Source organism: Engystomops pustulosus, chromosome 2, assembly GCF_040894005.1.
Source record: "Engystomops pustulosus chromosome 2, aEngPut4.maternal, whole genome shotgun sequence".
Taxonomy (NCBI): Eukaryota; Metazoa; Chordata; class Amphibia; order Anura; family Leptodactylidae; genus Engystomops; species Engystomops pustulosus.
The window spans coordinates 171,198,829-171,212,194 of NC_092412.1; the positions used below are offsets into that span (position 1 = coordinate 171,198,829).

Here is a 13,366-nt window from a genome sequence, read left to right on the forward strand (position 1 = left end):
AGAAGATACGTCACATGTCACCCAACATAAATTATCATTCCACTGAGAATTAGGCATACTTTTTAGAACTATCTTTAATATACCCCAGAATATGTAACATCAGAGGCTGTAGCATATTTTCCAACCATTTACCTAGCTGTTCAGTAAAAGAGCCTACCCCAGATATTATGGGTCGCATAGGAGGGGGGAAACCTCCTTGTGTGTTTTGGGCAAGTTGTACAAGATAGGAGTCATAGGGTGAGCTGGCAACAGGGCTTCAGCTGTTTTTTCATTTAGGGATTTACCTTTATGCAACATTAATACATTTTTTTACGGAAGCATTCTGTTGGGTTCTTCTCTAATTTCATATAGGTGGAAACATCGTTTAGCATGGCCATGATTTCCTGAGCATCTGAGTAAAAAAAAATCAGAAAACAATAGAACTCTGACAAAAACAAAAGATACAGAAGGCGGGCCAGCCGCAAACATAAAAACAAGATTTCAGCATCACAAAACACGCAACAACAACTTGACTTTCATTCAAAATAGTGTCATAAATATGTCTGCGTGCACACTGACATATACAACAACAAATGTAAGTACCATATATACCGGCGTATAAGACGACTTTTGAAGACAGAAAAATCTTCTGTCTTCTCTGGGGTCGTCTTATACGCCGGTAATCCCGACCGCCCGCCGTGTATTCACGGCGGCGGTCGGGTCGCGCTGCATGGAGAGGGCTCACGGGCATGGAGACTCGTAGAAGAAGCTTTTAAAAAGAATCTAATGACACAGCAAAATGAACTTCTACAAAAAAAGAAAGACAGAATAAACACCCATAAAAAAACCTTCCCAAATAAATCTTTTTCACTCAAATTTCATTACTACGTTCGACAAAGGGAATAAGGAAATACGAAGAATCCTCAGTAAACACTGGGGAATTCTGCTAAAAGACCCCCACCTGGAAGGGATTATACCCAAAAGACCCCAAATTACCTTCCGTAAGGCTACAACACTTAAGAACATCCTCGCCCCAAGCAGATTAAAGTCAGCCGACACTCAAAATCATTTTGGAGTAGTAAAGAAAAAAGGCATAAAGAAGTGTGGCCATAAAAAATGTCTCTGCTGTGACATGATCACCACAGGAACCTCATCTTTTAAATCACTCCACACGGGAGAAATCTTCCAAATCAAACAAGTACTCACCTGTGCTTCTGACTATGTCATATATCTTATTAACTGTACTTGCAGCCTGCAATATGTAGGTCGCACTATCCAAACCCTGAGGGTAAGGATGAATGGTCATAGGCATAAAACCAAGATGGGATTCTTGAAACAAAGTTTATCTAAACACCTGACACTGGCAAGTGACTGTACCTTTGAAAAACTAACCCTTACCCCTATTGAACAAATACCCATAGACTGTAACAATAGAGTCAAAACACTCAACAGACGAGAATCATATTGGATTTTTAAATTAGGGACATTACATCCAAATGGCTTAAATGCCATAATAGAATCCACTTGAATCATACTAGTTTTCACCACCTTACCTTCATGGTCTCTTTACTAACAGCTAAGGCACCACTTACCCGTCTCGTTCTTCTGTTTCCCTGACGACCGCCGATAGCGTCCTGGTTCTATCATACAGCGCGAGCGACTTCGCGCTGTAGAACACTTTTGTTCCATCGCGCTGCACGAGCTCTCTCTTAGCTTTTTGGCCTTTTTAGGCTTCCGTAGTAACCTACGTCATAGTCAACTCTCTGGGTAACTTAGCAACCTCCACGCCAGAAGAAGCGTCTAAAGTTACCACGGCAATCCGCTACCAAGCACAAACTAGGCTACTCGTATAGATCAACTTCCGGTGACATCGGTCCTCGTTTTGAGTCTCCGGTGTTACCCAGTCCTTTGGATCTATTAATATCACACTCATATTCATCCCCTCATGTAACTGGAACTATAGATGCACATATCTCCCCTCATCTGTGATGCATTTTTTATATTTTATATGTTTTATTTGTGTAAAATTTGTTACATAAATCTGTGACGTAATAGATCGTGTCTTCACCCGGGTTAATTCCCGGTGTTACATATGTGTATATAAACCTGTCATATACCATGTAACTTCATGCCTGACGAAGGCTCATGTACTGAGCCGAAACGCGTTGCACCTGTAATTTTTTAATAACTTTTTATCAATAAACCTCAAAGTTTTTTGGAACGCAATTGGTCCCTAGAGGTTTTACATTTGTTCCCCCAAGCGCCAGATCGATTCCTGCCTTTCCGATTGGGATCACCAGTATACTGACTAGACAACCCCGTACTCTGGACCGGGGACTGTTTACAACCAGGAGATCAACGGCTGCTACATGGGATCCCTTATGCCTTTTCTATCTACTTTAAGGTGAGCAACTCTCCATTACCATTATCTAGTTTCATTACGTATTTCACGAGGTCAGCGCCTCTTGTCTCTCCCTTTGCTCCCTCTATATCCACCTGGCTCAGCTGACGAACTTTGACAGACTAGTGATATAGAGTCACTCCAGATTTCTGCTACATTCCCCATAATTTAGCCATTTTAGCGGCAGCCCATCACCTGGGAAAATACAGTAACTATTCTGGTGTACTACAAGAGTTCATTCTTGATGTTCTAAGATTTCTCACATTTTTTTTTCCTTAAAAATTTTTTTTTTAACAGGTACAACCGTCCAATGGGGGCAAAATTTTCTCCCTCATTGGCCAACTTATACATAGCATGGTTGGAGGAATTCCACATCTTCTCCAATTCTAATCCTTTTGCCAATTCCATAAATGGTATGGAAGATGCATAGATGATTGCATCCTTGTATGGTCTGACGACACGTCCAATATTTCCAAATTCATACAATACATCAATATTAACACCTTAAATCTTAAGTTCACCCACCAATACAATAATAAAACCATTGATTCCTTGGATATCAAGCTAACTGTTCATACCTACTCTAAATCAGTTTCTACATGTCTAAATAGAAAACCTACCTCAGGAAATACTACCCTCCATGCCAAGTCATGCCATCCCAGACATATTACCAGAAATTTTGCAGTAGGCGAATACGTCAGAGCATGTCGTTCTTGCTCCACATCAGACATGTATATTGCTGAAACCAAACTAATGGATACCCGCTCCAAAAGAAGGGGTTACAGTACACATACTTTGGAACGAGCCAAACACATAGTAGCTGCTAAACCACACGCAGAATATCTCTTTTCTCAGAAAAGTAGGGCAAAACAGCCCACTTCAAATAAAATCGTTTTCAGTACCACATACTGTATATCAAAGATTTTCCTATGGTCAAAAGTATCATACAAAACAATCTGCCCCTTTTGTACCAGGATTCTATTGTAAAACAAATATTGTTCAATAAAGTACAATTTGTTGCAAAACGAGCCACCACAATTGGCAACATCATATCACCTAATATGTACTCCAGTACAAACAATACTAATACATCTACCAGGTTACATTAAAAAGGAAATTTTAAATGTGGTCAGAATAGGTGCAATTCTTGGAAATTTATGCAAAAAACTGCTACTTTTCAAAGATACACCTCCCCTAACCCCATGACTTTTAACATCAACAAATATGTTAATTGTGATAGCCACCATGTGGTATATTTAATTATACTCTCTCACACCCACAATATGTGGGCCAAAGTAACACAAAAAAAAAAGAGTTCCAAAATGCTTGGCGCTAAAGTCTTAAGACTCTCGCAGACTGTAAACTCCAATGTACAATATGTGGGGTTGTACAATCAGAAAATTCAAAACTCGTCTATACAAGCATGCAAATGATGCAAACAAAACATCTTTGTCCAATGTAGCAAAACATTTTAAAATTGGCCATAATGGTTCTCTCTCACATGTCAGCTATTACCATTAATAGAGTATTTGCACCTAAACACGGAGGGGATTGGCGAAAAATTTTACTTACCAGGGAAGCTTTCTGGATACTCACTCTGAAAATCAGCCACCCCCATGCCCTGAATCTGAGATCCGATCTCATGCATTTTTACTACATTTCTCCCTGTTCTTATAATAATACAAATTATTTCTTTTGTTACCAATTACCTCCGTGTATATACACTCACCGGCCACTTTATTAGGTACACCATGCTAGTAACGGGTTGGACCCCCTTTTGCCTTCAGAACTGCCTCAATTCTTCGTGGCATAGATTCAACAAGGTGCTGGAAGCATTCCTCAGATTTTGGTCCATATTGATATGATGGCATCACACGGTTGCCGCAGATTTGTCGGCTGCACATCCATGATGCGAATCTCCCGTTCCACCACATCCCAAAGATGCTCTATTGGATTGAGATCTGGTGACTGTGGAGGCCATTTGAGTACAGTGAACTCATTGTCATGTTCAAGAAACCAGTCTGAGATGATTCCAGCTTTATGACATGGCGCATTATCCTGCTGAAAGTAGCATCAGATGTTGGGTACATTGTGGTCATAAAGGGATGGACATGGTCAGCAACAATACTCAGGTAGGCTGTGGCGTTGCAACGATGCTCAATTGGTACCAAGGGGCCCAAAGAGTGGCAAGAAAATATTCCCCACACCATGACACCACCACCACCAGCCTAAACCGTTGATACAAGGCAGGATGGATCCATGCTTTCATGTTGTTGACGCCAAATTCTGACCCTACCATCCGAATGTCGCAGCAGAAATCGAGACTCATCAGACCAGGCAACGTTTTTCCAATCTTCTACTGTCCAATTTCGATGAGCTTGTGCAAATTGTAGCCTCAGTTTCCTGTTCTTCGCTGAAAGGAGTGGCACCCGGTGTGGTCTTCTGCTGCTGTAGCCCATCTGCCTCAAAGTTCGACGTACTGTGCGTTCAGAGATGCTCTTCTGCCTACCTTGGTTGTAACGGGTGGCGATTTGAGTCACTGTTGCCTTTCTATCAGCTCGAAGCAGTCTGCCCATTCTCCTCTGACCTCTGGCATCAACAAGGCATTTCCGCCCACAGAACTGCCGCTCACTGGATATTTTTTCTTTTTCGGACCATTCCCTGTAAACCCTAGAGATGGGTGTGCATGAAAATCCCAGTAGATCAGCAGTTTCTGAAATACTCAGACCAGCCCTTCTGGCACCAACAACCATGCCACGTTCAAAGGCACTCAAATCACCTTTCTTCCCCATACTGATGCTCGGTTTGAACTACAGGAGATTGTCTTGACCATGTCTACATGCCTAAATGCATGTGCTAGTGCTAAATGCTAGTTGCCGCCATATGATTGGCTGATTAGAAATTAAGTGTTAACGAGCAGTTGGACAGGTGCGCCTATTAAAGTGGCCGGTGAGTGTATATCTTTTTCTGTATTATTTATATATTTTCATCTATTGTTGGTGTATTTTTTCTTTTCCCATGTGTTTGATCTTCCATGTCATTTCCTGATCTCCTCCTCCGTAGGTGTTTCCTTACCTGTTAAATGCCCTCTGCTTCCACATGTGTACACACCACTATGACTAAGGATTAGTTTCCGAAATGCGTCAATGGCTTTTTCTTTCTTCTATCTATATGTGCACATGGCTTATTAATTTGTTGATTAAAAGTCAGTTTTTGATGTTTTTTCTTTTTTTTTGAAACCTTATTTAGATTCCTCGCTGAATTTTTCTTTACATATCATAAGAATAACTTGACACCAGCTAAAAATGACATTTCTGGTGAAAGGTTCACTTTAGGGTAGCTAAAGGTAGCAAAAGACTTTTATTTAAAGGGAACCTGTCACCATGGATCTCATTTTCACTAAAGACAGAAGCCCATTACAGCTGGATTGCAAATATGTTTTTCTGCCTTTTCTGGGCATGTACATTACATTATAATTGTGTGTTTTAACCTACAGTGCACCCTGACAGAATCCTGTTCCCAGGTTTTTTTGGTTTGGCTGCATTTAAAAAAAAAACATGTGACTTGTCTGTGCTGCTCACTCACTCCTCAGCTCTCAGCCCCCACATTTGTGCTCCTGTACAGCTCCGTCCTCCCCCCACTGCTCACCATGCTGTGAGCACTGTCTTTGTGTGAGTGAAGAAGGGAGGAGTTGTGCAGAACTATGATTTTAAGGGTTACGTTATAGAGAACGGATGCACTGCTTTCCATGTCTTTTGAGAAAAAGAATGTTCGTCAATACATTCACATATATTTATAAATAATATTCTCACCAGAAGGAGCACTAGGTTTATCAGATAAAGACTCTTTATGCATTTTCTCAGATGACCTTTCTTCAACATTATTGGGCGCTGGATTTACAGAAGATGAATGTGATGCAGATGCTTGTGCAGATGCTTGTGGTTCTGTACTTGTGGACTGTGAATCCTGTGTGTTTGACTCTAAGTCACCTACAATGAATAAGAAAATGGAATTAAACACTCTACAAAATAACTATTCATACAGAAGGCAGAACCCTGACCACTATAGACATTCTGCTTCAGCAGCTGAGGATAGGAAACTTCAAGAAACAACATTGTGACTTAATTTTAGAGATGTGTGTTCCATCTCTGGAAATGCCCTATGGAAAAATCCCTTCAATATACTCTTTAACCGTTGGTTTATAAGGTGCTATTCAGTGCTCACACAGGTAATACAGTACCACTCTATTAATCAATGGTAAAGTGTTACACCCAAAGGTCGTATTTTTAGCTGTAATGGAAAACCAAAATGGAGTTGAAGATACAACATGTCTGCTCTTGAGATAAGACAGTTCATGTAACCTTATTTCAACTGTGAATGAGCCCAAATCAACATATTTTGATCCTCATTATATTTGACATTTTTATTCTCATTAAGTTTGACATATTCTTATCCTTATTTGGCACTCTGTTTACACACCTGCTGGGATGCGCCTATTTTTTGGAATGCGCTCATCTCCTGGGATGCTTTCCAATGAAATCTGGCCACTTTCATGGGAAACTATACCATTAGGAGAATAATGAGAGAAAACATGTGCATACATATGTTTTTCCATATAGTTTGGTGACGCACAGACATGGGGTATAAAACTTCCGTACTATCACCCAGCGGTGGGATTTGAGAGAGTTGAGAGCTAGCTATTGACTGATGCTATACTGCTTGGGTATTTGTGGGACGCCTCAAGACCTGATGATACCTGTCAATACCTGTCATTCTACTGCTTGGTGATAGTCCGTGAATATCCCTACCTGCTGGAAGGTCATCAATGATGCTGGACAGAGTTGTAAGTTGATAAGCCATGAGTAAAATTTTTAAGCGTATTTTGGGTTGGGAGCAGGCTCCTTACTCAATTTTAGTGAAGGAATGGGCTAAAACTACTGGATTAAGTGAAAGCAGGAAGGAACAGTTAACTAATTGTAGCCTGGTAGATGGGAATCTTGTCAGTGAATTAGAACAGCCGCCGTTAACTCTACAGTCTCAGAAAACTATGCATAGATATCAGCAGCAGATGTTGGCTGACAGAGTGTTTCTGTATAAAAATGTGTCAGAAGAGGCATTTGTAAGGGCAGCCCGATATAAATACAGAAAGCGGCGAGGGAAGATAAAGAAGCACAGGGTGGCTTTGGCAGTTTCTTGTGCCGGGATTGATTGTAACCCTTCCCAACTTGATGCCTTGGTGTTCTTTTCAATGGATCAGGACAACTCAGGTGATTCAAAGGGGAATGATGATTGGGAAGATCCCTCTGATACAATCATAGACCCTCCGCAGTTAATTGCCAAACCAATTGTCAGAAGAGAGCAAATAACTTGTCTAAATCATGTCCCAGCCACTAACTTGTTTAAAGAAGTGAAGGCACTGTTATCCGATTACAAGGCTCAGGAGAAAGTGGGTTGTTTTGGGAAAATTCTTCCCAGGAGTTATATGACTGACAGAATAGCCAAGCCCACGGTGTAGAAGTGTAGAATGCCTGACCCCATGTAAATTTGCTAATTGATTAAAGACACAAAAATTATTGAAATGTATTTGCTTAAGTAGATACGGGGCAGAGGCTACACTTATTTATGGAAATCCAAGCAAACACTCTGGGCACTCTGAGTGACTATTACAGGGCTTGGTATCAGAAAATCATATGCACTTGAACAAAAATCTGGCTAAAAATAGGGAATCTTCCTGTCAAACAGTATAGTGTTTTATTGTAGCATTGTTGTTCTAGTCCCAGTCCCTGAATATATTATAGATATAGACATTTTAAGGGCTATGCAGTTGCAGCTGCATAACAGGAAGTTTGCTTTTGAAGTAAAATTTGTGAAAGTTAATCCAGTTGTGATAGGAAAATTAAAGATGAAACTTGTTGAAATCCCTAGAGCTACAAAAACAATCCATGTGAAGTAATACAGAATCCCAGGGGGAACTCAAGAAATAATCCTGGGACAATCCAGCTTGAGTTTACGTGGTGTGCAGGTAAGTAATGAGGTAATAGATGTTGATTACTGAGGTGAAATTAGTGTGATTTTATATAACACTGAGATAGAAGCATTGGGAATTCATGAGGGAGAGAAGATAGAATAATTGCCAGTCTTGTCATACCAAAAATCACCCTAGCTAAAAGGAGAGGCTCCTAAACCCCTGATTGTATAAGGTCCTGAAGGTTTTGGACACTCAGATGGAACAAAAGTATGTGAAAAACAGCCCTAAGGTCTTCCCACACCAGCTGAAGTAATTGCTAAAGGGACTGATAATGTGCTGGTTACTATGGCACCTGGTGCAACTCAGTATCAGTACAACCCAGCCAATAATGTGTACTAACGTGAGTAATTTCTATCTCCTACTAGGTTTGGATCCCGATAATCATCATCTGATGTCTTGTGGTGCTGCTATTGTGGACTTATTGCCCTATCAAGCCCCCAGCTAGTCCGAGAACAACCTAAGTTGAGGAGCAAGAGAGTGGGAGAGAGATCTATGGAGAACGAAGGAGAACATGTGGCTGTACCTAGCTTGAGTACTGAATGTGACAGACTTTTTCCTGAAAAATGTATATTCCAGCAATATCCTGGAAACTTGTTTGGTCGCTGTACCAACTCCTGTTGCAGTATGGACTCAACTGCTACGCATACAGTTAAATGATACAGAATTAACGGACAATGATTTACATATGCATGATATGCATGCAGACTGGATAAGCCCTTACTATGCTTGTTTGAACTGCCCCACTTATAGTGATTTAGAGGAAAACATGGTCAAAATATCAACTGGGGCTATAACTGATGCAGAATTATGCTTTGAATTTACATGTGACACTACACACATTCCAGCTTGTAATAAATTTTCCGCAAACCCCTGCACAACCACCAGAACAAACACCAGAACACACTGATGAGCAGGGACAAAGTACTGATCAAAATGAATCCACAAATGCACACACTGCACCAAATGCAGTAGTACAGAAAAGTTTGCAAAAAATTTGTGATAGAACTGACAAGGATTGTCACCTTCCAAGAGCCGCACGGCGAATGCAGTGTAACAGAACAATGTTTGTCCCATCATTAAACTAACATGTACCCCTGCCCCCAGGTTGGGTTTTAGCTTGTAGCAATAACAGTTACACTTATTTACCTGCCAATGTGACCGGAGATCTTTGTGCATTATCCCGATTAACTTTAACTATGGTCCCTCCACCTCCTAAGCATGCCTTACGCACATCACCTGAGCATGCTCTGAGAAAGAGAGACACTATACAACTGCCGGAAGACTGTCATTATGATGTAACCCTCCTGTCAGCAGCAGAATATATGAGTCTGCTTGTATCATTAGTACAAGTGCCCGGCTTAGCCGTAGATAATCAAATAACACCAGCACATATGGCTTGCTTTATGATAAGGAAAATATAAATATCGCTAGTGCTATTATAGAGGATATTTTGCTAGATTTACATGCATATAAGAAGGCTATATTACAAAATAGAGCCGCTATAGATTACCTGTTACTCAAACACGGTCATGGATGTGAAAGTTTTGCAGGACTGTGTTGCCTTAGTTTATCTGAACATTCAGAATATGTTCATGGTAAATTACAGCAACTGCATGAAATGATTACCCATATAAAACAAGATATTAATCAAGGGTGGTGGGATTGGCTATTAGCCTTCCTACCAGATATTGGATATCTCCGGAAAATTGCCGGAATTATAATGTGCATGATAGCTCTCCTAATTATAAGTTGCTGTTGTCTCCAATGCATTCCATCCTTATTTACCATGTTAAAACCCACTAAGCGCCAGCATATAAAGGTAGATTATGGTGCATATAAGGTGACCTGACCTGTCTAGGGTGGAATGTAATGGAAAACCAAAATGGAGTCGAAGATACAACATGTCTGCTCTTGAGATAAGACAGTTCATGTAACCTTATTTCAACTGTGAATGAGCCCAAATCAACATATTTTGATCCTCATTATATTTGACATTTTATTCTCATTAAGTTTGAAATATTCTTATCCTTATTTGGCACCCCTTGTTAGGCATTACACACCTGCTGGGTTCCGCCTATTTTTCGGGATGCGCTCATCTCCTGGGATGCTTTCCAATGAAAACTGGCCACTTTCATGGGAAACTATACCATTAGGAGAATAATGAGAGAAAACATGTGCATACATATGTTTTTCCATATAGTTTGGTGACGCACAGACATGGGGTATAAAACTTCCGTACTATCACCTAGCGGTGGGATTTGAGAGAGTTGAGAGCTAGCTATTGACTGATGCTATACTGCTTGGGTACTTGTGGGACGCCTCAAGACCTGATGATACCTGCCAATACCTGTAATTCTACTGCTTGGTGATAGTCCGTGAAGACCCCTACCTGCCGGAAGGTCATCAATGATGCTGGACAGAGTTGTAAGTTGATAAGCCCGTGAAGATTTTGTGTGCAGGAGCTCATCAATGAAAGTTGAGTGTTGTGAGTATAATCTTGTTATTTAACTCTTTATATACTTTTGTATTACAATAAATCTTTTAAATATTGACTGTGAAATTTCTCTTATTCTATAATACGAAATCCAAAGAACCTGTCACTCTTTGTAATACATTAGCCAAGAAGGAGTATGAAATTTTAAGTAATGCATATAGTTAACTTCTAGCCATATAGAATGTAAATACAAAATGTGTCTTTCTGTGTTTAAATGGCAAAATTTGACAATTATAGTAAACTTGCTTCATACATTACACCTCTCCAGACCAGACTATCGCTGACCACAAAGCCCCCAGATCTATTACTATTTGCTGTGTTGTATAAACTACCCTGTTTCCCCTAAAATAAGACATCCCCCGAAAGTAAGACCTAGTACAATTTTGTTCAGGCTTAGAAATATAAGGCCTCCCCTGAAAATAAGACCTAGCGGCCGCTATAGCAGCAGCTCCCCCCGCGCCATACATTAGTACTAGTAAATCTTTTAGATGCTGCAGAAGGATGTGACATGGAGAAGAATTCATGGAAGTAAATCACTGGTTGTTGTGCTGCAAACGTGATACCAGCAGCTACCAGGATAAGAAGGGTCATTTATGGAAAGTTCTTTTACTAAACATGAGAGATTGGGGCCAATGATTCTAATAAAAATCGAGTCACAAGACATACAGCATGAAATTCAGAGTTTGGAGAGTCATAAAGAAGTTAGAGAAGTTGATTTTTTGTTCAACGATAAATGGAAATTCTTGTTCATGGAAAAATAAGACATCCCCTGAAAATAAGACCTAGTGCCTCTTTAGAAGCAAAAATTAATATAAGACACTGTCTTATTTTCGGAAAACAGGGTAGCAGTGCTTTTTTTAATTAAATTTTTTTTCTTTTTGGGGAGACCTCAATATATGCCTGTTATCAGTGTCTGTTCAGCTGTCACAGCACAGGTCAAATGGTGAAGAGAAGAGAAAGGCAGCGGTGGGCTCTGAATCAATGGTGGATCCTCATATGGGCGTTCGACTGGGGCCTGAGGCTTTCAGGGACCCATTAACTGTCCAAACTGAGCTTATGATGATCCGACTCACATCGATGTGCAGATTATGTTGCCTGCTAGTGATGGGTCGTTCAAGAACAAGCCAGCACAAAGAGCCGACTCAATAGTGTGAACGACCTGAACCGACCAATGCCTAACTAAACCCCACCCCTAACTGACACACCAGGCCCCCTTTAGCCAGATAATATCGGGTTAAAAGTGGAGAGGTGTGGGGCGCCGACTGGTTTGTGTCTCCTTTTCTTAAATAATCAATAGGGAGTCGTTCAAGAGCCAGAAGAGCTGTGATTGTTTTTTTCCTCCCGAGTGAAGCAGTAGCTTACTGCTGGCCCCTCCCCTCAGCTCCATCCTCCTCCTCTCTCACTGAACTTTATTGCGCTGAGGTTTTTGCAACATTCTAGGATAAAACCTGAAAGGGAGGTCAGTAACTTGGTGTTTCTCTCACAGCCAGAAGATAAAGTAGAACTCTGTAAATGTTTTATTTGGGTATTGTTCTTGCCCCCCTTACACACACTGTGCCCCACAAAACCAATCAAATAGGTTCTCCTGCACTGTTCTTCACTCCACTTCCCCAGCTGTCATATAGGCGGTATTAAAGTGCCATTGTAAGCCCTCATGTACATAAATGTGTAAATCGCAGGCCATAAACAACAGATCCATCCTCATCCTCTTTGTGGCATTGGCTTGCGAGTTTCGTTCCCAAACCAATTACAGTAGAAAAGACTGCCTGTACATACATTGAACTGTGGAAATCATGGCTGTGTTTCTGAGTCCATAGAAAAACTTATTTTTTAGCTGGGCACTGTGTTCATTCAGTGGCACACGGACAAAAACAATACTCGTAAGCATGAAGTCTAAGGCCTATAAAATACTGGACTGAACACTGTACAGGCAGGAGCTATTTTTGCTGGATTAATTTCCAATTCTAAAATTATAAAGTAAAATAAAGATCAGAATCCAGCAAGGAAACAAAAAATTATAGATACGTATGAGTCTGTCAGTCCTGTTCCATGCACAGTGTTTGGTATGAGGAATATGTCCCATTATACATATTTCACTGAATGAAGACACTGCAGTTTCAGCTATCATCTTATATACAAAGTCCAAAGTCAGTGGGACTACCGGATAACAGACTGGGGAAGTACCCAGAATTGGCAGGTTCAAATTAACCCCTAAACAACCTGGCCCTTTTTTGTTTTTTCCATTTTTCACTTCCCACCTTCAAAAAGAACTTTTTTATTTTTACACGTAAAGAGGTCTCTGACGGTGTATTCTGTGTAACAAATTGCACTTCATAGTGATAATATTGAACATTATATGCCGTTTACTGGGAAGCGGGAACAAAATTCCAAATGCAGTGAAAATGGTGAAAAAAAAACATTTGCGCCGTGTTCTTGTGGGCTTGCCACAAATGATACGTCTACT

At 40.5% G+C, this 13,366-nt stretch overlaps 1 protein-coding gene across 9 annotated transcripts in view; it reads right to left on the reverse strand.

The window, feature by feature from the left end:
- DCAF6 (DDB1 and CUL4 associated factor 6) overlaps window positions 1-13,366 on the reverse strand; it is a 737,604-nt gene that overhangs the window by 465,644 nt on the left and 258,594 nt on the right. For 8 of the 9 annotated variants that reach the window (XM_072137281.1, XM_072137275.1, XM_072137278.1 and 5 more), the window contains one exon: window positions 6,193-6,369. The exons of the other annotated variant lie outside the window; for it this stretch is intronic. In XM_072137281.1, the coding sequence (XP_071993382.1) occupies window positions 6,193-6,369 (177 nt within the window). The remainder of the gene's footprint in view (window positions 1-6,192; window positions 6,370-13,366) is intronic. 9 annotated transcript variants of the gene reach the window in all.